General features: G+C 45.8%; 1 protein-coding gene across 4 annotated transcripts in view; it reads right to left on the bottom strand.

The window, feature by feature from the left end:
- Positions 1 to 466: 466 nt before the first annotated feature.
- Positions 467 to 25,420, bottom strand: part of LOC122550377 (disintegrin and metalloproteinase domain-containing protein 12-like) — a 483,861-nt gene continuing 458,907 nt past the window's right edge. For all 4 annotated transcript variants that reach the window (XM_087992303.1, XM_087992306.1, XM_087992307.1 and 1 more), the window contains 4 exons: positions 21,655 to 21,723; positions 9,958 to 10,117; positions 6,763 to 6,832; positions 467 to 908 (listed from right to left, as the gene is read on the bottom strand). In XM_087992303.1, the coding sequence (XP_087848429.1) occupies positions 6,775 to 6,832; positions 9,958 to 10,117; positions 21,655 to 21,723 (287 nt within the window). In that variant the 3' untranslated portion in view covers positions 467 to 908; positions 6,763 to 6,774. The remainder of the gene's footprint in view (positions 909 to 6,762; positions 6,833 to 9,957; positions 10,118 to 21,654; positions 21,724 to 25,420) is intronic.

Here is a 25,420-nt window from a genome sequence, read left to right as displayed (position 1 = left end):
GGTCACAAGTCAGGCAGAGAACTAGGGTGATTGGGTAATGTAGGAGTCGGGAGAGGTGACCTCACGCAGCTCAAAGGTATAACTGTATACTTGCTTCAATGCTCATTGCTCATTTGCTTTAGCATTTGATACCCTTTCTTGCAAGATCATAAAATAAATTGTCTTATTTCCAGTTTTGGTGGTCTTGGCTAATTTTGTTAAGTTTGTTTCTAACAGACTCCTACATAGAGAGCCCTCCATTGGGGATCCCCACCACCTGGTGGCAAATGGGCACGATAAGACATGTCCAGAACAAAGCTTTTCACCGTGTCTTGGTACACATGACAATAAATTCAGTTCATTTCAATACTCCCGTGTTTTTGTCCTCTGTTGCTCACAATCTGTGCTGGGAGTGCTCTAGACTTGCTTTTATACAGTAGACTTTCCCTTCGACAAGAACCAGATTTCACCAGTTTACTTATTTAGTTTAATCAGTTTAATTAGTCACCCTTTTTGTGCAGTAACACTCAGCTTGATTTAACTTTCCTGAGGCCTGAAAGAAAAGAGAAACAGCCCTAAATTGTATCAGGATTTCCTGTGGAGAAAGAAATGGAAGCTAGTGAATGTGAGGAGTTCACTTTCTCAACAGCACCATGTTTCATCAACCAAGTGAAAGAACTACTCATTGGATCACATCAACTCTCTTGGGGGAAGTCTGTTGTCCTCGCTATGATTTCTTGCTCCATCACCAGATTTAGTTCTTCAGTCAGGTTCACAAGTAATGTGCTAAGTCTGCTGTTTCCAATCTGTACCATTCCCCACAAATATCCAGTTTCTCATCCCAGGATCATACACCGATCACAGATGGATACGTATAATGGAATCATACAGTCATAAGATTATTATCGTTGGCTGACAGACGCCTGAATCTGTGGGGAGAAGAAAAGGTTTTTAATGTTTGGAAGAGAATGCACTGTCTTTGCATTTCTTTCTCTATTCTCTCACTGCTCCCTTGCACTGTGGGGAGCACATTTCAAATAACAAGCTGTTTTCACAAAGTTGGTAAAAGTTTAGTTTGCCCTATTAATGACCTTTGTTATAAATTCTAAAATAGTTTATTTATTACATGTTCATGTCATTGGGATGTCGCTGGCTGGGCCAACATTTATTACCCGCCTCTAGTTGCCCCTTGGGAAGGTGGGGCTGAACTGCCTTCTTGAACCGCCTGCAGTCCATGTGCTGGAGAAAGACCCACAATGCCCTGAGGGAGGGAATTCCAGGATCTTGACCCAGTGACAGTGAAGGAACAGCGATGCATTTCCAAGTCAAGATGGTGAGTGGCTCTGAGGGGTGGTGTTCCCATTTCTCAAAGGAACTTCAGTCATAGAGACATAGAGATGTACAGCACGGAAACAGACCCTTCGGTCCAACCCGTCCATGCCGACCAGATATCCCAACCCAATCTAGTCCCACTTGCCAGCACCCGGCCCATATCCCTCCAAACCCTTCCTATTCATATACCCATCCAAATGCCTCTTAAATGTTGTAATTGTACCAGTCTCCACCACATCCTCTGGCAGCTCATTCCATACACGTACCACCCTCTGCGTGAAAAAGTTGCCCCTTAGGTCTCTTTTATATCTTTCCCCTCTCACCCTAAACCTATTTCTGGACTCTCTGATCCCAGGAAAAAGACTTTGTCTATTTATCCTATCCATGCCCCTCATAATTTTGTAAACCTCGATAAGGTCACCCCTCAGCCTCCGACGCTCCAGGGAAAACAGCCCCAGCCTGTTCAGCCTCTCCCTATAGCTCAAATCCTCCAACCCTGGCAACATCCTTGTAAATCTTTTCTGAACCCTTTCAAGTTTCACAACATCTTTCCTATAGGAAGACCAGAATTGCACGCAATATTCCAACAGTGGCCTAACCAATGTCCTGTACAGCCGCAACATGACCTCCCAACTCCTGTACTCAATACTCTGACCAATAAAGGAAAGCATACCAAACGCCTTCTTCACTATCCTATCTACCTGCGACTCCACTTTCAAGGAGCTATGAACCTGCACTCCAAGGTCTCTTTGTTCAGCAACACTCCCTCGGACCTTACCATTAAGTGTATAAGTCCTGCTAAGATTTGCTTTCCCAAAATGTAGCACCTCGCATTTATCTGAAATAAACTCCATCTGCCACTCCTCAGCCCATTGGCCCATCTGGTCCAGATCCTGTTGTAATCTGAAGTAACCCTCTTCGCTGTCCACTACACCTCCAATTTTGGCGTCATCTGCAAACTTACTAACTGTACCTCTTATGCTCACATCCAAATCATTTATGTAAATGACAAAAAGTAGAGGACCCAGCACCGATCCTTGTGGCAATCCACTGGTCACAGGCCTCCAGTCTGAAAGACAACCCTCCACCACCACCCTCTGTCTTCTACCTTTGAGCCAGTTCTGTATCCAAATGGCTACTTCTCCCTGTATTCCATGAGATCTAACCTTGCTGACCAGTCTCCCATGGGGAACCTTGTTGAATGCCTTACTGAAGTCCATATAGATCACATCTACTGCTCTGCCCTCATCAATCTTCTTTGTTACTTCTTCAAAAAACTCAATCACGTTTGTGAGACATGATTTCCCACGCACAAAGCCATGTTCCCAAATCAGTCCTTGCCTTTCCAAATACATGTACATCCTGCCCCTCAGGATTCCCTCCAACAACTTGTCCACCACCGAGGTCAGGCTCACTGGTCTATAGTTCCCTGGCTTGTCTTTACCGCCCCTCTTAAACAGTGGCACCACGTTTGCCAACCTCCAGTCTTCCAGCACCTCACCTGTGACTATCGATAATACAAATATCTCAGCAAGAGGCCCAGCAATCCCTTCTCTAGCTTCCCACCGAGTTCTCGGGTACACCTGATCAGGTCCTGGGGATTTATCCACCTTTAACCGTTTCAAGACATCCAGCACTTCCTCCTCCTCTGTAATCTGGACATTTTGCAAGATGTCACCATCTATTTCCCTACAGTTTATATCTTCCATATCCTTTTCCACAGTAAATACTGATGCAAAATATTCATTTAGTATCTCCCCCATTTTCTGTGGCTCCACACAAAGGCTGCCTTGCTGATCTTTGAGGGGCCCTATTCTCTCCCTCATTACCCTTTTATCCTTAATGTATTTGTAAAAACCCTTTGGATTCTCCTTAATTCTATTTGCCAAAGCTATCCCATGTCCCCATTTTGCCCTCCTGATTTCCCTCTTAAGTATACTCCTACTGCCTTTATACTCTTCTAAGGATTCACTCGATCTATCCTGTCTATACCTGACATATGCTTCCCTCTTTTTCTTAACCAAACCCTCAATTTCTTTAGTCATCCAGCATTCTCTATACCTACCAGCCTTTCCTTTCACCCTGACAGGAATATACTTTCTCTGGATTCTTGTTATCTCATTTCTGAAGGCTTCCCATTTTCCAGCCGTCCCTTTACCTGCGAACATCTGCCTCCAATCAACTTTCGAAAGTTCTTGCCTAATTCCGTCAAAATTGGCCTTTCTCCAATTTAGAACTTTAACTTTTAGATCTGGTCTATCCTTTTCCATCACTATTTGAAAACAAATAGAATTATGGTCACTGACCTCAAAGTGCTCCCCCACTGACACCTCAGTCACCTGCCCTGCCTTATTTCCCAAGAGTAGGTCAATGTTTGCACCTTCTCTAGTAGGTACATCCACATACTGAATCAGGAAATTGTCTTGTACATACTTAAGAAATTCCTCTCCATCTAAACCTTTAACACAATGGCAGTCCCAGTCGATGTTTGGAAAGTTAAAATCCCCTACCATAACTACCCTATTATTCTTACAGATAGCTGAGATCTCCTTACAAGTTTGTTTCTCAATTTCCCTCTGACTATTAGGGGGCCTATAATATAATCCCAATAAGGTGATCATCCCTTTTTTATTTCTCAGTTCCACCCAAATAACCTCTCTGGATGTATTTCCAGGAATACATCAGCACAGCTGTAATCTGGTTATTGAGAGAGTGCAGCGTAGGTTCACGAGGTCAATTCCTGGAATGGCGGGACTACCTTACGCTGAAAGACTGGAGCGACTGGGCCTGTATACCCTTGAGTTTAGAAGATTGAGAGGGGATCTGATTGAGACGTATAAGATTATTAAAGGATTGGAAACTCTGGAGGCGGGAAACATGTTTCCGCTGATGGGTGAGTGCCGAACCAGAGGACACAGCTTAAAAATACGGGGTAGACCATTTAGGACAGAGATGAGGAGAAACTTCTTCACCCAGAGAGTGGTGGCTGTGTGGAATGCTCTGCCCCAGAGGGCAGTGGAGGCCCAGTCTCTGGATTCATTTAAGAGAGTTGGATAGAGCTCTCAAGGATAGTGGAATCAAGGGTTATGGAGATAAGGCAGGAACAGGATACTGATTAGGAATGATCAGCCATGATCATATTGAATGATGATGCAGGCTCGAGGGGCAGAATGGCCTACTCCTGCACCTATTGTCTATTGTCTATTGTAATGCTATCCCTTATCAAAAATGCGCTCCCCCTCCTCTCTTGCCTCCCTTTCTAACCTTCCTGTAGCATTTGTATCCTGGAACATTAAGCTGTCAGTCCTGCCCATCCCTGAGCCATGTTTCCGTAATTGCTATGATATCCCAGTCCCATGTTCCTAACCATGCCCTGAGTTCATCTGCCTTCCCTGTTAGGCTCCTAGCATTGAAATAAATGCAGTTTAATTTGTTAGTCCTACCTTGTCCCTGCCTGCCCTGACTGTTTGACTCACTTCTGATCTCAGCTGTATCTGTTTCAGATTGATCCCTTTCCTCACTATCTCCCTGTGTCCCACCTCCCCCCCACCTTACTAATTTAAATCCTCCTAAGCAGTTCCAACAAATTTCCCTGCCAGTATATTAGTCCCCTTCCAATTTAGGTGCAATCCGTCCTTCCTGTACAGGTCACTTCTTTCCCAAAAGAGATTCCAATGATCCAAAAATGTGAATCCTTCTCCCATACACCAGCTCCTCAGCCATGCATTCATCTGCTCTATTCTCCTATTCCTGCCCTCACTAGCTTGTAGCACTGGGAGTAATCCAGATATTACTACCCTTGAGGACCTCCTTTTAAAATTTCTGCCTAACTCTCTGTAATCTCCCTTCAGAATCTCAACCTTTTTCCTTCCTATGTCGTTGGTTCCAATGTGGACAGTGACCTCCTGCTGGCCCCTCTCCCCCGTGAGAACATTCTGCACCCTCTCTGAGACATCCTTGATCCTGGCACCAGGAAAACAACACACCATTCTGCTTTTTCTCTGCTGGCCACAGAAACATCTGTTTGTACCTCGGACTACAGAATCCCCTAACACAATTGATCTCTTGGAAGTCGACGTACCCCTCGTTGCATTAGAGCCAGTCTCAATACCAGAAACTTTGCTGTTCGTGCTACATTCCCCTGAGAATCCATCATCCCCAACATTTTCCAAAACAGCATACCTGTTTGAAATAGGTATATCCACAAAAGACTCCTGCCCTAGGTGCCGACCTCTCTTACCCTTCCTGGAGTTAACCCATCTACGTGACTGTATCTGAGACTTTCCCCCCTTCCTATAACTGCCATCCATCACATACTGTTGCTGCTGCAAATTTCTCATCGCTTCTATCTGTCTCTCCAACCGATCCATTCGATCTGATAAGATTCGCATCCAACAGCATTTATGGCAGATATAATCCACAGTAAACCTTAAACTCTCTTTAAACTCCCACATCTGACAAGAAGTACATATCACTGCAAAGGCCATTTTTGCTCCTTCACAATCTACAAACCCAGAAAATAACACCGTCTTATTCCTCAACAAAACACTGCCCCAGGTTAAATTAAGAGCTATGGCTTATATTTTAAGTTTAATAAAGAGACTTATCTCCAAAAACATATAATCAAGAAAGAACCCACTGTACTCACGAACACAGCCTTTCTCTTGGACAGACTAAAAACAACAATTAACTTCTCTGAGTCTGTGTTGTGAACTTCGCCCCCAGATTAGTTGTGAAATTCACTGTTTGTTAAATTTCCCAGATGCACTCCGATGTCCAGTGATACACAAATTCAAACAGCAAAGGCAGTAACTGTGCAGGTTTGTTCTCTCTCTCTCTCTCTCTCCTGCACTGACCTCACCATGTGCTTCCTTCCTCTGCTCTTCTCCCTTTTAAAACTGCTGTTGTTTTGACTTTTTTTTCCCTAAAGTTCCAAAACAATGCAACAGCATATAAAACAGTAATTGCTGCTCCTGGAATTCGAGGAAATCACCTCCAACACCTAAAATACCTCAATAAAGGAGCAGCTGGTACAGCCAGAAACGTTTCCTGTCCTCCATCTTGTATTACCCAGCATGTGACCTTACTGCCAAATAGTGTAAGATGTCAGAATGAGTGCATGCCAACCAGGCTGGTGTAGAAAATCAGCCTGTGGCACTGATTGGAGAATTTGGATAAATTCCCATGTGATGATGGTGTGTGATTGGTTGGATATTTCGAGGTAATAAAGTCCTGTACAGATGCTCTTTCTCCTTCTGTGCGGACATTTCACTGCCCAAGGGAAGTACACTGGGGTCAAAGGCTCAAACAATTGGAGGCAGAACCTGAGCTTCTTTTCACTGCCACGCTGCCGTATATGGCGAACACCAACACATCATCCCTGACCATTTGTCTTTGATACCTTGTGTTTGGAAGGTATTGTCATTGTCCATTAGAAATTCAGTTACTCACCTGGTCAGACTGTCAGACTGTTGTGTTTGGAAGTGGATCTTGTAGTCTTGTGGAGAGTTCAATGTCTGCTCTAAATGAAGAAGAAATCACTTTGAGCTGGCTGTACACTGGAGAACCCAGCTTTCCTTTATTGATAATAACTGTCTTGGCTTTCCTTTTCTCTTGTGATTTGCTCATTGCCATGTAACAGATTGCCCACCCCTCATTGTCTATGAAGCACGTGCTGGAATTTGGTAAGTTCTGTACATGTTTTGGAAATGATTGAATCCAATTTGAAAGATTGCACACAGGTTAGGAACATTGGAATTAGGTTGAATTGCCTGCTCCCAATCCTTCCAGCCTGTTCTGCCATTGAACATGATCATGGCTGATCTTCTGCTGGTCTCAGCTCCCTTCTCCTGCCAGCTCCCCATTGCCCTTTATTCTGATTTTCATCAGAAACCTATCTATTTCTTCCGTGAACCTATTTTGTTGATTCTGCTTCCACTGCCCTCTGGGGCAGTGAGTTCCACAGATTCCCAACCCTCTGAGGCAAGTCGTTTCTCCTCATCTCAGTTTTGACCCTACCTGCTCTCACTCTATATCTATGACCTCTTGTTCAAAGAGATTGCCCCAAATAGGGGAACATCTACTCAACGTCTACCTTTTCAGTCCCCTTTGGTGTTTATACGTTAATCAGATTCCCCTATTCTTCTGAACTCCAGTGATTACAAGCCCAGCCTATTTAACTGGCCCTCATACAGCAGCCCTTTCATCCCTCAAACCTGGTGGGAAGCTGCAGTTTGCTCCTGATGTTCCAATGTACGGTTCTGGCAGTAAGCCTGCTCACACAGGACATAATGACAGGAAATGACAACTTGCCATCTGGATCCAGCCCAGGTTTCATCCACAGGGTGGGTCACAGGAAACAGGCTGGCAGGTTCCAATCTCTGGCTGTCCAGCTCTCTGTCCATGATACCCACCATATAGGACAGAAGGGGATTCTTCAATTGGTTCCCAACTGAATGTTCAACATAGCTCGCAAGGCAAATTATAATCTGATGATTGTGTAGCTGCCAACTGACCAGAGTTCATCAGCTATGAACATATTGAATGTGGAGTAGGTTTGAGGGGCTTAATAGACTGATCTTGTGCCTATTTCTCCCTGGCTGGTCTTGAATAATTGATTGATAGATTCCTGATGAAGGGCTTATGTCTGAAACATTGATTCTCCTGCTCCTTGGATGCTGCCTACTCAGCTGTGCTTTTCCAGCACCTGCACTGCTCACTTTCTCCCAGATCGATTCATTGTCACATATACCGATTTACAGTGAAAACCTTTGTTTATAAGCAGTTCAGGAAGCAAGAATGTACAGATCAAAAAGATTTCAACAGAGGGATGCAGGTTACACTGCACGGGGTATGCACTAGACAAGAGCAACATTAGCAAGATCAGCATTAGTTATGGTTGGAGAGTCCATTAATGGACTCTCCATAAGGACCCTCACCAACTTCTACAGATACAGCATTGAGAGCAGACTGTCCGGGTGTATAACGGCCTGATACGGTAACAGCTCTGCCCAGGACCGTAAGAAACTACGGAAGGTTGTGTGCACAGCCCAGACCAGCCCTGAAGAAGGGCTTATGCCCGAAACGTCGATTCTCCTGCTCCTCGGATGCTGCCTGACCTGCTGTGCTTTTCCAGCAACACATTTTTCAACTCTGGTCTCCAGTATCTGCAGTCCTCACTTTCTCAGAGTCCATTAATGACCAGGAAGAAGCTGTTTATGAACCTGTTGGTGCGTGTGTTCAGGCTGCCTGATGGAAGAGGTTGGAGGAGATCATTACCGGGGTGGGAGGGGGCTTGGATGATGTTGGCAGCCTCTCCGTGGCAGTGAGCTGTGTAAACGGTGTCCATGGATGGGAGGGTGGATACCGTGATGGTCTGGGCTGTGCACACAACCTTCTGCAGTTTCTTACGGTCCTGGGCAGAGCTGTTACCGTATCAGGCCGTTATACACCCGGACAGTCTGCTCTCAATGGTGTATCTGTAGAAGTTGGTGAGGGTCCTTATGGACATGCTGAATATCCTGAGCTGCCTGAGGAAGAAGAGGAGTTGTTGTATCTTCTTGACCATCGCATCTACCTGGGAAATCCAGGATAGGTTGTCAGTTATTGTCACTCCGAGGAACGTGATGCTCTTCCTCTCAGCCTCCGCTCCGTTGGTGTAGCTGGGGGCGTGTTCTCCTACTTTCTTCCTGAAGTTAATGATCAGTTTGTTAGTTTTGCTGACATTGAGAGAGAGGTTGTTCTCATTACACCACATCACCAAGCCCTCTATCTCCCTTTTCTATTCTGACTCGTTGTTGTTAGATGTCCATCCTCCCACGGTGCTGTCATCAGCGATCATGTAGATAGGGTTTGTTCAGAGTTTGGCCACACAGCTGTGGGTGTACAGGGAGTACAGGAGGGGGCTGGGAACACATCCTTGGGGGGCTCCAGTGTTGAGGGTCCTCGTGGAGGAGGTGCTGTTGTCTATCCTCACTGCCTGCGGTCTGTGGGTCAGGAAGCTGAGAATCCAGCTGCAGGGGGGGCGGAGCAGACTCCAAGGTCTCGGAGTTTTGAGATCAGTCTGGAGGGGATGATGGTGCTGAAGATGGAACTGGAGTCAATGAGCAGGAATCTGACGTAGGTGTCTTTGGTATCTATTTCTGGAACAATAATATCTTGCCTGAGATATGGAGATGAAAACTGCATACAGTACTCCAGGTGAAGCTTCTGTACAATTGAAGGAAGACTTCACTGTCCCATACTCTCATTCTCTCATACTCAAGGCTAATGCTCTGTTCATCTTCCTAATAACCTGTTGGAAGTTAGCCTTTAGTGCCATATCAACAAGAACACCCAGGTCCCTTTGTACATTGACATTTTCCAGCCTCTCACCATTTCAGAAATACTCTGCACCTCTGTTTCTCTGACCAAAGTGGATAACCTCACATGTTTCCATATTATATTCCATCTGCTGTGTTCTGGCCCATTCACTGAGTCTATCCAAATCCTCCTGAAGCTGCTTTATATCTCTGCTTTACATTGAAGGTGACAGTTTGGGGGCAGTACAGTGGCTCAGTGGTTAGCATTGCTGCCCCACAGTGCCAGGCACCTCGGTTCGATTCCAGCTTCGGGCAACTGTCTGGGTGGAATTACAGAGATCCTTACCTTAGAGCAGATGATGTTTCTATTGTAGGAGTTGGTCTCCTTGCTTTGGTGCATATCAATTTCTTCTTCATCAGGAACCACAACAGGAAGCTAATCAGGGCCATCAGAAACACAAATAGCGCAGCCATTGGCACAATCCAAGTCCAGGTACTGAGTGTGTCTGGGAGATAGGAAGAACAGGTTAGTCTACAGCACCCACACCGGAGAACCGAGAATCTATCTGCAGCAGTCATTCTCCAATAGCAATTAGCTAACAGACTACACACAGTACTTGGCATGAGGCTCAGACATATTCCTCAGTAATCTGTCAGGAGATGTTAACATGCACCTCAGGAACAAATGGGACATGAGCGCAGGGCTCCTGGCTCAGAGGCAGGGACACTACTACTGCACCACAAGAGCATTGGTACCTCTTGTACATCCTGTTCAACCACTTTTCACCGGTACACCCTTAGGTCCACAGATACTTTGCATTTGAAAGACAATAAAGCAGACAGTTCCCCAGTCCATAGTAACACATCGACCTCCACATGCTACCCTGCTTCACATCTCCAATAACCAGGCAACCTCCTCCTGAACAGCATCCTTACCGACTGCCCCATTTTACTCATACTGAGGCTCCTCATTTCCCTCCTGGTCACATTTCATCCCTCCATCTCATTCACACATACTGTCAGCAATTTTAACATACTGGAGCCAGGTTGGGATTTGAGACCGCAGTGAAGTAATGAACGTTATGTTGGGTCAGCTCCTTAACCTGATCCCACCTATGCCTGATGTTGCTGGGAGCGAACTGCTCGAGGAACAGAGAAACCAACTGAGGCTGAGATGGTCCCCACCAGGAGGTGAGGTACTGAGGTTAAAACCTGATCACTACTGCAGCCAACTCCATCAACAAACACATTGAGTTAGACCCCCCCATCTACCACCCTCTGAGAAAAAGAACCGGAAATGACATCGCCACAGGAAATTATATCATCAGCCCAAAGAAACCCAAACATATAAATAAAAAGCAGGAATCATGTACACTGCTTCGCCTGAGGTCCACTGAAGATGTTACCGAGTATGGTGACAAAACATCTGGAAATGAACCTCCCAGCTCAGCGAGCAAATCTACATCCAGAACCCTCAACCTGAGCTACAAATCTTCTCAAAACTCACTTTTGTTTCATTAATACATATGATGTAGACCTTTGTTCATTTCAATGTAATACGTGAAATTAACTTTTGTTTCATTAATAAATACAACGTAGACCTTCATTCAGGCTCTACTATACTTTGTGTTAGGCTTTTGGGAGAGTTTTGAGCGATCATGAGTGATATCTTCTGCTGATCTGTCCCTAACTCCACTTTTCCTCTAGGCCCCTTTATTTCTTTTAAGCAATTTTCAATTAAATGCGATTTCACTGGAACACAACTTGGGGCTTATAGGAGAACTACCTGTACCAGGGACAAACAAGGGGGTGCCAGAGCTTTCTTCAGTCAGTCAGCACTGAGCCTCTGTGATTGTACTGAGGTTCTGCTCTGGCCTTGGCAAAACATAGTTCTCCCACTGTCAGCTGATACTATTTCTACACCCTCTGACTAACCTGATCTGTACTCAACTCACAGCAGAATCCAAACCCTGAACAGTCAATCTCACTCTGCAGTGATGCTCCCCAGAACATCCAGCACATAATTCTAAAAAAGGTCACTGAGCTGAGCTCAAACTGCTCGGTTTAACTGTGAGATTTAACCAACAAAAAACTCATCAGCAAGATCACTGATATTTCAAAAGGTTGCGATGCACAAATGCCAGGCAATAACCATCACCAATAAGAGACAATCTAACCACCGCCCCTTGACATTCGATGGTATTACCATCACTGAATAACCTACTGTCAACATCCTGGGGGTTATCGTTGACCAGAAACTCAACAGCACTCACCACATCAACACAGAGGATACAACAGCAGGACAGAGACTAGGGATACTGCAGTGAGTAACTCACCTCCTGACTCCCCAAAGTCTGTCCACCATCTACAAGGCACAAGGCAGGAGTCTGATAGAATACTCCCCACTTGCCCTGGATGGATGCAGCCCCAACAACACTCAAGAAGCTTGACACTAAAATTTGGGATGACGAGTCTAAGCTGAAAATGTGTTGCTAGAAAAGCGCAGCAGGTCAGGCAGTATCCAGGGAACAGGAGAATCGACGTTTCGGGCATAAGCCCTTCTTCACGAAATTGGGCTGTAAGTCTAACAATGACTATGAAACCACTGCTGATTGTCAGGAGAGATTGAACAGTTTCGGCGGATACTGTCTGGAATTTAGAAGAATGTAGTGAGATTGAGTTGAGATATTCAAGATGATAAAAGGTGTGGATAAAATAGACATGGAGCAGATGTTTCTAGGCCGAGGGGGCATAGCCTTAGGATAAGGGAGAGCACATTTAAAACAGAGTTGAGGAGAAACTACTTCTCCCAAGGGCTTGTGAACCTGTGGAGTTTGCTACCCCAGTGGATGCTGGGACAGTGAGTTGTTAGGCTGATATATAATTGGTAATGGGCTGAAGGGTTATGTGGAGAAGGCAGGAAAATGGGAGTGAGGAATATTTCAGCCATGATAGAATGGTGGAGCAGTCTCAATAAGCCAAATTCTGGCCTAAAACCTGCATATCTTCTGACTTTATGCTAAAACATTGAAAATTATGTTTTACTCCCAGATGTGAACATGTTAACTGGATGAAGATAGTTGTACTTTCACAGATACAAGTGCTACTGTGAATGACAGATATGCACCCCATTATCCTGCCCCCTCTCCCCTCAATTCTGCCCCTATATCTTATAGGAACCGATTAACCCAATAATCCAGTTGCGAATGGATTCACAAGTCCTGAATCAAACCTAAAGGAGGTCTGCAGAACAGCAATTGACGTGTTTGCCTCATTCTTCTAATATCTCAGGGACAACATTATAAGGAATCAGGAAAAAACTTCTCTGAGTCTCCAAAGACAGTCTTTGAAGAACCAAAGTTTCACATTCTTTGATTAAAAACAACATGATATGGAGGTGCTGGTTTGGACCAAGATGGACAAAGTCACATGACACCAGGTTATAGTCCAACATGTTTTTTGGAATCAAAAGCTTTCAGAGCGCTGCTCCTCCTGAGGTGAAGAGGTTGTCATGTAATTTCAGTGCAACATCGAGGGCTGAATGGCCTGTTCTGTGCTGTATTGTTCTATGTTCTATGTAAAAACCCATTTGATTCACTAATACCCTTCAGGGAAGGAAATCTGCCATCGTCACCAGGTCTGGGCTACATGTAACTCCAGACCCACAGCAATGTGGTTGACTCTCTGTCTGGGCAATTGGAGATACAGAAAAAACACTAGCCTGGCCACTGACGTCCACATCTCATCAATGATTAAAAAAAAACGAGGACAAAGCAACCCACTTTACTGGCATCGTCTTGACAAGCATGCACACCCTCCACCACCAACACTCAGTAACAGCAGTATGTACTATCTATAACATGCGCTGCAGAAATTCACCACAGATCCTCAGACAGCACCTGGATTCTGGGTAATCCAAGTTGAAGGATGCCAAGAATTTCTGGCTGTAACAGGCTGCTCCTGTTTTGAGGTATTTTAGGTGTTGAAGGTGATTTCCCGAATTCGAGGAGCGGAAATTGCGGTTTTATATGCTGTTGCATTGTTTTGGAGAAAAACAAAAGTCAAAACAACGGCATTTTTTAAAAGGGAGAGGAACAGACAAAGGCAGCATATGGTCAGGTCAGTGCAGGAGAGAGAAAAAACAAACAAACTGCTAACTGACACAGCAGTGAACCTGCACAGTTACTGTCTTTGCTGCTTGAATTCATGTATTGCTGGGCATTGGAACAGGTCTGGGAAAATTAACAAACAGAGAAATTCACAACTAATCTTGGAGGAACCTGTTTGGGAGAGGTCACAGCACTGAAACAGATCAGTGAATAGTTTAAGCATGGCCTTGCTGTTAGTCTGCAATGGTGAGTAGAGTGGCTTCTTTCTTGATTATATGTTTTATTGAGATATGTCTCTTGATTAAACTTAAAAATATAAGTCATAAGTATTAAGTTAGCCTGGACCAGTGTTTTGTTGAGGAATAAGACACTGCTATGTTCTTGGTCTGCAGATTGAAAGAAGCAAAATGGTCTTTAGTGAAGTGGTACACTCTTCTTGTCGAATGTGGGAGTTTAGGGAGTGTTTATGTGAAACACATACACTAAACACCACTAAATTCATCAGCAATATCATCAAGCTAGTGGACCTATGCCTTACCACCCACTTCACCTTCAACAACAAAACCTACAGACAAACCAACAGAACCCCCATAGGATCTCCGATATCAGGGTTCTCAGCAGAGACAGTAATGCTCTGCCAACCATCCAACCCAAACTCTGGGTCCATTACCTGGATGACACCTTTTTCATCACCAAACGAATCAAATTAGAGGAAACCTTCAAGTCCATCAATAATACCCTTAGTGGAATAAAATTCACTAAACAGGAGGAAAACAACAACAAACTGCCATTCCTAGATGTCGCAGTAGAGCAAACAGCCAATGGGGAACTTCAAACCAGTGCCTACAGGAAAACAACACATACGGACCAAATACTGAACTACAGAAGCAATTATCCCAACATCTACAAATGAAGCTGCATTAGAACATTATTTCAATGAGCCACCACACACTGCAGCACAGAGGAACTACGCAGAGCAGAGGAAAATCACCCATACTGTGTATTCAAAAAGAATGGGTACCCAATGAACACATTTTGCCGATTTCTCAGCAACAAACCCAAACAAGCAGACAAAACACGTCCAGAAACCCTAGCCACTCTCCCCTACATCAAAGACATCTCTGAAATGACTGCCAGACTACTCAGACCCCTTGGCATCACGGTAGCCCACAAACCCACCAACACACTAAAACAGCAGCTAATGAACTTGAAAGACCCTATACAGACAACAAGAAAAAAATAATGTCATTTACAAATACCGTGCAAGGACTGTAACAAACACTACATTAGACAAACAGGCAGAAAACTAGCCACCAGGATACATGAACATCAACCAGCCACAAAACGACATGATCCTCTCTCACTAGTATCCTCACATACAGATGAGGAAGGACACCAGTTCGACTGGGACAACACATCCATCCTACAACAAGCCAAACAGAGACATGCACATGAATTCCTAGAGGCATGGCATTCCAACCAGAACTCTATCAACAAACACATCGAGTTAGACCCCATCTACCACCCCCTGAGAAAAGGAACAGGAAGTGACATCACCACAGGAAATAACATCATCACAGAAAATTACATCACCAACCCAAAGAAACTCAAACATATAAATAGAAAGCAGGAATTTTCAGCAGTGCTTTGCCTGAGGCCCACTGAAGATATTACCTTGTAGGGTAACAAAATGTCTGGAAATGAACCTTTCAGCTCAGCGAGCAAACCTACATCCAGAGTTTGTGTTACTGAGGATTGTATCTGCAATAAATGCCATTGGTTGCAAATCCGATCAGATCAACTGGATTGGTTAGACCAACAGTTACAGCAATGATGATTTTACAAGAGCAAGGGGATGTGATGGATGGCAGTTATAGGAAGGGAGAAAAGTTGCAAATACAATCAGGTAAATGGGTCAACTCTAGGAAGGGTAAGAGAGGTAGGCACCTAGTGCAGGAGTCTCCTGTGGCTATCCCCATTTTAAACAAGTAAACTGCTTTGGAAAATGGATTCTCAGGGGAACATAGCACGAACAGCCAAGTTTCTGGTATTGAGACTAGCTCCAATGCAATGAGGGGTACATTAGCTTCCAAGAGATCAATTGTGTTAGGGGACTCTCTAGTCCGAAGTACAGACAGACGTTTCTGTGGCCAACAGAGACAAAGCAGAGTGGTGCGTTGTTTCCCTAGTGCCAGGATCAAGGATATCTCAGAGAGGGTGCAGAATGTTCTCACAGGGGAGAGGGGTCAGCAGGAGGTCATTGTCCACATTGGAACCAATGACATAGGAAGGGAAAAGGTGGAGATTATGAAGGGAGAAGAGAGAGGAGGCAGGAATTTAAAAAGGAGGTCCTCGACAGTAATAATACCTGGATTATTCTGGGTACTGTGAGATAGTGAGGGTAGGAATAGGAGGAGAGAGTAGATGAATGCATTGCTGAGGAGCTGGTGTATGGGAGAAGGATTCACATTTTTGGATCATTAGAATCTCTGCTGGGATAGAAGTGCTGGATGTCTTGAAATGCAAAAAAGGTGGATAAATTCCCAGGACCTGATCAGGTGTATCCAAGAACTCTGTGGGAAGCTAGAGAAATGCTTGTTGGGCCTCTTACTGAGACATTTGTATCATTGATAGTCACAGGTGAGGTCCCGGAAGACATGAAGTTAGCTAACGTGGTGCCGCAATTTAAGAAAGGTAATGAGGACAGGCCAGGGAACGATACACTGTTGAGACTGGCGTGGGTATTGGGCAAGTTAGATTAGATTAGACTCCCTACAATGTGGAAACAGGCCCTTTGGCCCAACCACCAACACTCCGAAGAGTAAACCACCCAGACCCATTTCCTTCTGACTAATGCACCTAACACAATGGGCAATTGCGAGGTTTGTGAAGGTTTGTAGCTCAGGTTGAGGTTTAAGGTGTAGGTTTGCTCACTGAGCTGTAGGTTTGATATCCAGACGTTTCATTACCTGGCTAGGTAACATCATCAGTGGCGACCTCCAAGTGAAGCGAAGCTGTTGTCTCCTGCTTTCTATTTATATCTTTCTCCTGGATGGGGTTCCTGGGGTTTGTGGTGATGTCATTTCCTGTTCGTTTTCTGAGGGGTTGATAGATGGTATCTAGATCTATGTGTTTGTTCATGGCGTTGTGGTTGGAGTGCCAGGCCTCGGAGGAATTCTCTGGCATGTCTTTGCTTAGCCTGTCCCAGGCTAGATGTGTTGTCCCAGTCGAAATGGTGGTTTTATTTCATCTGTGTGTTGGGCTATGAGGGGGAGAGGGTCATGTCTTTTTGTGGCTAGCTGGTGTTGGTATATCTTGGTGCCTAACTTTCTTCCTGTTTGTCCTACATAGTGTTTGTGGCAGTCCTTGCATGGAATTTTGTAGATGACGTTGGTTTTGTCCATGGGTTGTACTGGGTCTTTTAAGTTTGTTAGTTTTTGTTTGAGAGTGTTGGTGGGTTTGTGTGCTACTAGGATTCCGAGGGGTCTCAGTAGTCTGGCTGTCATTTCTGAAACTTCTTTGATATATGGTAAGGTGGTTAGGGTTTCTGGCTGTGTTTGGTCTGCTTGTCGTGGTTTGTTCTTGAGGAATCTGCGCACTGTGTTTTTTGAGTATCTGTTCTTCTTCAAAGTTTGTGAGAATATTTGTAGCTCGGGTGCTCGTTGCTGTGGTTCTGTTCACCGAGCTGGAAGATTTTGTTGCAAACGTTTCATCCCCTGTCTAGGTGACATCCTCAGTGCTTGGGAGCCTCCTGTGAAGCGCTTCTGTGGTGTTTCCTCCGGCATTTATAGTGGCCAGTCCCTGCCGCTTCCGGTTGTCAGTTTCAGCTGTCCGCTATAGTGGCCGATATATTGGGTCCAGGTCGATGTGTATGTTGATGGAGTTTGTGGATGAGTGCCATGCTTCTAGGAATTCCCTGGCTGTTCTGTGTTTGGCTTGTCCTATAATGGTAGTGTTGTCCCAGTCAAATTCATGTTGCTTGTCGTCTGCGTGTGTGGTCGTGGCGTTTCGTGGCTAGTTGATGTTCATGGATGCGGATCGTTAGCTGTCTTCCTGTTTGTCCTATATAGTGTTTTGCGCAGTCCTTGCATGGGATTTTGTACACTACATTAGTTTTGCTCATGCTGGGTATCGGGTCCTTCGTTCTGGTGAGTTGTTGTCTGAGAGTGGCTGTTGGTTTGTGTGCTGTTATAAGTCCTAGTGGTCGCAGTAGTCTGGCTGTCATTTCAGAGATGGTTCTTGATGTATGGTAGTGTGGCTAGTCCTTTGGGTTGCGGCATGTCCTCGTTCCGTTGTCTCTCCCTTAGGCATCTGTTGATGAAGTTGCGAGGATATCCGTTTTTGGCGAATACCTTGTAGAGGTGTTCCTCTTCCTCTTTTTGCCGTTCTGGTGTACTGCAGTGTGTTGTGGCTCTTTTGAACAGTGTCCTGATGCAACTTCGTTTGTGTGTGTTGGGGTGGTTGCTCTCGTAGTTCAGGACTTGGTCTGTGTGTGTGACTTTCCTGTATACCTTTGTGGTGTAAGGTATACAGGAAAGTCACACACACAGACCAAGTCCTGAACTACGAGAGCAACCACCCCAACACACACAAACGAAGTTGCATCAGGACACTGTTCAAAAGAGCCACAACACACTGCAGTACACCAGAACGGCAAAAAGAGGAAGAGGAACACCTCTACAAGGTATTCGCCAAAAACGGATATCCTCGCAACTTCATCAACAGATGCCTAAGGGAGAGACAACGGAACGAGGACAACCCAAAGGACTAGCCACACTACCATACATCAAGAACATCTCGGAAATGACAGCCAGACTACTGCGACCACTAGGACTTATAACAGCACACAAACCAACAGCCACCCTCAGACAACAACTCACCAGAACGAAGGACCCGATACCCAGCATGAGCAAAACTAATGTAGTGTACAAAATCCCATGCAAGGACTGCACAAAACACTATATAGGACAAACAGGAAGACAGCTAACGATCCGCATCCATGAACATCAACTAGCCACGAAACGCCACGACCACACACGCAGACGACAAGCAACATGAATTTGACTGGGACAACACTACCATTATAGGACAAGCCAAACAATGAACAGCCAGGGAATTCCTAGAAGCATGGCACTCATCCACAAACTCCATCAACATACACATCGACCTGGACCCAATATACCGGCCACTACAGCGGACAGCTGAAACTGACAACCGGAAGCGGCAGGGACAGGCCACTATAAATGCCGGAGGAAACACCACAGAAGCACTTCACAGGAGGCTCCCAAGCACTGAGGATGTCACCTAGACAGGGGACGAAACGTTTGCAACAAAAATTTCCAGCTCGGCGAACAGAACCACAACATCTGTTTTTCTTGAATACGTTGTACAGGTGGTTCTCTGTTTTCCGAAGTTCGTCTGTGCTGCAGTGTGTGGTGGCTCGTTGGAATAGTGTTCTGATCCAGCTTCGTTTGTGTGTGTTGGGATGGTTGCTGGTGTAGTTAAGCATTTGGTCAGTGTTTGTCGGTTTTCTGTATACGCAGGTTTGTAATTCTCCCTTGTCCTTTCTTTCTACTGTGACGTCCAGAAATGCGAGTTTGTTGTCGATTTCTTCCTCCTTGGTGAACTTTATGCCTGTGAGGGTGTTGTTGATGATGTTAAATGTCTCTTCTATCTTGTTTTGTTTTGTGATAACAAACGTGTCATCTACATAGCGGACCCATCGTCCAACGAAAACACCATGAAGCTGGTGGACCTGTGCCTCACCACCCACTTCACTTTCACTTTCAACAACATAGTCTACAAACAAACCAACGGCACACCCATGGGATCTCCGCTATCAGGATTCATAGCAGAAGCAGTAATGCAAAGGCTAGAACAAACAACCCTACCAACTATCAAACCAAAAATCTCCGTCCGCTACGTGGATATCAAACCTACAGCTCAGCAAGCAAACCTACATTCTAAACTATGGGCAATTTAGCATGGCCAATTCACCTGGCCTGCACTTTTATTTTTGGACTGTGGGAGGAAACCGGAGCACCCGGAGGAAACCCACACAGACATGGGGAGAATGTGCAAACTCCACACAGAGAGTCGCCTGAGGCTGGAATCAAACCTGGGACCTTGGTGCTGTGAGGCAGCAGTGCTCACCACTGAGCCACCATGCTGCCCATATTATTGGAGGAAATCTTGAGGGACAGGATATAAATGAATTTGGAAAGGCAAGGATTGATTAGGGGTAGTCAACATGGCTTTGTGCGTGGGAGATCATGTCTCACAAACTTGATTGAGTTTTTTGAAGAAGTAATAAAGAGGATTGATGAGGGCAGAGCAGTAGATGTGATCTATATGGACTTCAGTAAGGCGTTCGACAAGGTTCCCCATGGGAGACTGAGAAGCAAGGTTAGATCTCATGGAATACAGGGAGAACTAGCCATTTGGGTACAGAACTGGCTCAAAGGTAGAAGACAGAGGGTGGTGGTGGAGGGTTGATTTTCAGACTGGAGGCCTGTGACCAGTGGAGTGCTGCAAGGATCGGTGTTGAGTCCACTACTTTTCGTATTTATGTAAATGACTTGGAGCATAGAGACATGGTTAGTAAGTTTGCAGATAACACCAAAATTGGAGGTGTAGTGGACAGCGAAGAGAATTACCTCAGATTACAACCGGATCTTGACCAGATGGGCCAATGGGCAGAGAAGTGGCAGATGGAGTTTAATTCAGATAAATGTGAGGTGCTGCATTTTGGGAAAGCAAATCTTAGCAGGACTTATACACTTAATGGTAAGGTCCTGGGGAGTGTTGCTGAACAAAGAGACCTTGGAGTGCAGGTTCATAGTTCCTTGAAAGTGGAGTCGCAGGTAGATAGGATAGTGAAGGTGGTGTTTGGTATGCTTTCCTTTATTGGTCAGAGTATTGAGTACAAGAGTTGGGAGGTCATGTTGCGGCTGTGCAGGATGTTGGTTAGGCCACTGTTGGAATATTGCGTGCAATTCTGGTCTCTTTCCTATCGGAAAGATGTTGTGAAACTTGAAAGGGTTCAGAAAAGATTTACAAGGATGTTGCCAGGGTTGGAGGATCTGAGCTACAGGTAGAGGCTGAACAGGCTGGGGCTGCTCTCCCTGGAGCGTCAGAGGCTGAGGGGTGACCTTATAGAGGTTTATAAAATTATGAGGGGCATGGATAGGATAAATAGACAAAGTCTTTTCCATGGGATCGGGGTGTCCAAAACTGGAGGGCATAGGTTTAGGGTGAGAGGGGAAAGATATAAAAGAGACCTAAGAGGCAACATTTTCACTCAGAGGGTGGTACGTGTATGGAATGAGCTGCCAGAGGATGTGGTGGAGGCTGGTACAATTGCAACATTTAAGAGGCATTTGGATGGGGACATGAATAGGAAGGATTTGGAGGGATATGGGCTGGGCGCTGACAGGTGGGACTAGATTGGGTTGGGATATCTGAGCTGAAAATGTGTTGCTGGAAAAGCGCAGCAGGTCAGGCAGCATCCAAGGAACAGGAGAATCGAAGTTTCAGGCATAAGCCCTTCTCTGGTCGGCATGGATGGGTTGGACCGAAGGGTCTGTTTCCGTGCTGTACATCTCTCTGACTTTGACTCTATGACCACTTCCATCTGGAAGGCCAACGACAGCAGATACATGGGAACACCCCCACCTTCAAGTTCCCCTCCAAGCCACTCACCATCCTGACTTGGAAAGATATCACTATTCCTTCACTGTCACTGAGTCAAAATCCTGGAATTCTCCCCAAGGGCATTGTGGGTCAACCCACAGCACATGGACTGCAGTGATTCAAGAAGGCAGCTCACCCCACCTTCTCAGGGGGCAACTAGGGATGGGTAATAATGCCCACGTCTCATGAATGAAAAGAAAATTACAATTAAACGGCAAGATGTTTTGCAGGAGTTATCTTACCTGATGTTTGGGTCGTACTTGGCAATGTGGGGATGCTTGGCTTAGTTCCTTTTGTCTCAGGTGATGGAGCTGTGTGAAGTGAAAACCAGGAACATCTTTAATCAGTGTGCAGTTCTGTTCATGTCCTGAGTCACTCACTTCCTTCCTTCCTCCCTCCCTCCCTCACTCCCTGCCAGTTTGAGGCTCAGGCTGCAATGAGTTTGGAGTGACTCCTGCAGCACCAAGACCTTCCTCTGTGTCTCCATCAGAACTTGCATTTCTTCTGACTTCCTGCTGAAATATCCAAAGGTATGTTCTCATCCCAGATGGGAGCATCTTAACTGAATGAAGGTAGTTGTACTGTAACAGTTACAGGTGCGACTGTGAATGACAGATATTAGATTAGATTACATTACAGTGTGGAAACAGGCCCTTCGGCCCAACAAGTCCACACTGACCCGCCGAAGCGAAACCCACCCATACCCCTACATTTACCCCTTACCTAACACTACGGGCAATTTAGCATGGCCAATTCACCTGACCCTGCACATCTTTGGACTGTGGGAGGAAACCAGAGCACCCGGAGGAAACCCACGCAGACACGGGGAGAACGTGCAAACTCCACACAGTCAGTCTCCTGATTCGGGAATTGAACCCGGGTCTCAGGCGCTGTGAGGCAGCAGTGCTAACCACTATGCCACCGTGCCGCCCACAAAGTGCAATCAAACCACACCGCACCCCCCCCTTCCCCAGGTCCTGCGCTCCTGCCCCACCCCCCCTCACACCCCTCACCATCCAGGGAAAGGACTTTTGAAGTTGCTTCGGATATAAGATCAGGTAGAACAGAAGAAATACGCTATTCAGGCCATTAAGTTAAAGAGTTACAGAGATGTTCAGCATGGAAACAGACTCTTCGGTCCAACCCGTCCATGCTGACCAGATATCCCAACTCAACCTAGTCCCACCTGCCAGCACCCGGCCCATATCCCTCCAAACCCTTCCTATTCATATACCCATCCAAATGCCTCTTAAATGTTGCAATTGTACCAGCCTCCACCACTTCTTCTGGCAGCTCATTCCATACACGTACCACCCTCTGCGTGAAAAAGTTGCCCCTTAGGTCTCTTTATATCTTTCCCCTCTCACCCTAGACCTATGCCCTCTAGTTCTGGGATCCCTGACCCTAGGGAAAAGACTTTGCCTATTTACCTTATCCATGCCCCTCATGACTTTGTAAACCACTATAAGGTCACCCCTCAGCCTCCGACACTCCAGGGAAAACAGCCCCAGCCTGTTCAGTCTCTCCCTATAGCTCCAACCCTGGCAACATCCTTGTAAATCTTTTCTGAACCCTTTCAAGTTTCACAACATCTTTCCGATAGGAAGGAGACCAGAATTGCACGCAATATTCCAACAGTGGCCTAACCAATGTCCTGTACAGCCACAACATGACCTCCCAACTCCTGTACTCAATACTCTGACCAATAAAGGAAAGCATACCAAACACCTTCTTCACTAACCTATCTACCTGCGACTCCACTTTCAAGGAGCTATGAACCTGCACTCCAAGGTCTCTTTGTTCAGCAACACTCCCTAGGACCTTACCATTAAGTGTATAAGTCCTGCTAAGGTTTGCTTTCCCAAAATGCAGCACCTCGCATTTATCTGAATTAAACTCCATCTGCCACTCCTCAGCCCATTGGTCCATCTGGTCCAGTCGGCTCTACTATTCAATCATGGCTGATGTGATTCTCAACTTCATTCTCCTGTATTGTCCCTGTCACCCTTGATCGCCTTACTAATCAAGAACCTGTATATCTCTGTCTTTAATACATTCAAGGCTTTGGCCTCCACAGCCCTCTGCAGAAATGAGTTGATTCACTATCCACTGGCTGAAGAAATTCCTCTTTATCTCAGTTTTAAAGGGTCGTCCTTTCACTCTGATGCTGTGGCCCCAGGTCCTCATCTCTCCTACTCATGGAAAACATCTTCTCCACATTGACTTTATCCAGGCCTCTCAGTATTTTGTAAGTTTCAATCAGATCCACCCCCCACTTCATCCATCTCAACTCTATCAAGTACAGACCCAGAGCCTTCCTCCACTCCTCAAACTCTTCATCCCCAGGATTACTCTTGTTCTCTGGACACCTTCCAGGGTCAGTATATCCTTTCTTAGATATGGGGCCCAAATCTGCTCATAATATTCCAAATGTAGCCTGAGCAGATGTTATACAGACTCAGTAGTACATCCCTGCTCTTGTGTTCTTGCCCTCTAGCAATGAATATGAACGTTGTATTTGCCAAGTAAGCCTGCATGTTAAGCTGATGAATGTACATATATTTGGAAAGGTGATGACTGATTAGGAGCAGTCTATAAGTGTGTGGGAAATCATATCTCGCTAACTTGATTGAGTTTTGTGAAGAACTAACCAAGAAGATTGGTGAGGGTAGAGTGGTGGATTTCAGCAAAGTGTTCCATAAGATTCCACATTGTAGGCTGGTTAATAAGGTTGGATCATGTGGAATGCAAGGGGAGCTGGACATCTGGATACAGAACTCGAAGGTAGAAGACAGAAGGTGGGGGTGGAGGGTTGCTTTTCCGACTAGATGCCACCACCAAACACATCTTCCCCTTACTTCTCCATCTGCATTTTGCAGGGATCGTTCCCTTTGGGACGCCCTAGTCCATTCATTGACCACCAACACCATCCCCACTTCCCATGTAACCACAGAAGGTGTAACAGCTGCCCCTTCACCTCCTCCCTGCTCACCATCCCTGGGCCGAAGCAGTCATTCCACCTGTACCTCCTCCAACCTTGTCTGTTGTATTCACTGCAGCCATTGGAGAAACCAAACGCAGACTGGGTGACTGCTTTGCAGAACACCTCCCATTTGTGCGACCTTCCTGTAGCTGGTCATTCTGAGGCCGGCATGGTGGCTTAGTGGTTAATATGTCTGCCTCACAGCACCAGGACCCGGCTTTGAGTCCAGCCTCAGACGACTGTCAGTGTGGAGTTTACATTCTCCCCGTGTCTGCGTGGGTTTCCTCCGGGTGCTCCGGTTTCTACCCATCATCCAAAGATGTGCAGGTCAGATGAATTCTCCAAGCTAAATTGTCCGTCGTGTTCAGGGATGTGTGTGTTAGGTGCTTTCATCAGAGGTAAATGCAGAGTAATAGGACAGGCGAATGGGTCTGGGTGGGTTACTCTTTGGAGGGTCAATGTGGACTTGTTGGGCCAAATGGCCTGAATATAAACTGCAAAGATTCTGTCGAAATCAGTCCACAGCATGCCACAGTGTCCCAGTGGATCACTGTGACCTCCAGTGTGGGTTATTTACAGCAACTGCAGTAACTGCTCCAGCCTTTTAAAACTCACAGTTCACTGCTTCCTGCGTATGCTCTGACTGAGAAACTCTCACAGGGTGAGCTGACTGTATTTGCCATGCTGTTGCTCTGTGTGATGAGGGTGTGCCTGGGACAGACCAACGGAGCCATTTGTGCTCAGTCTGTGGGACCTGTGTACAGCCCATTGTCCACGTCCCTGTGTATAGCCCATTGTCCACGTCCCTGTGTGTAGCCCATTGTCCACGTCCCTGTGTATAGCCCATTGTCCACGTCCCTGTGTATAGCCCATTGTCCACGTCCCTGTGTGTAGCCCATTGTCCACGTCCCTGTGTGTAGCCCATTGTCCACGTCCCTGTGTGTAGCCCATTGTCCACGTCCCTGTGTGTAGCCCATTGTCCACGTCCCTGTGTGTAGCCCATTGTCCACGTCCCTGTGTATAGC

This window comes from Chiloscyllium plagiosum, unplaced genomic scaffold, assembly GCF_037043375.1.
Source record: "Chiloscyllium plagiosum isolate Xiang-an unplaced genomic scaffold, Cpla_swu_hap1 HiC_scaffold_1, whole genome shotgun sequence".
NCBI classification, from domain to species: Eukaryota; Metazoa; Chordata; class Chondrichthyes; order Orectolobiformes; family Hemiscylliidae; genus Chiloscyllium; species Chiloscyllium plagiosum.
The sequence above is the reverse complement of the archived record's forward strand: the minus strand, read 5'-3'. Positions and strand labels throughout refer to the sequence as shown.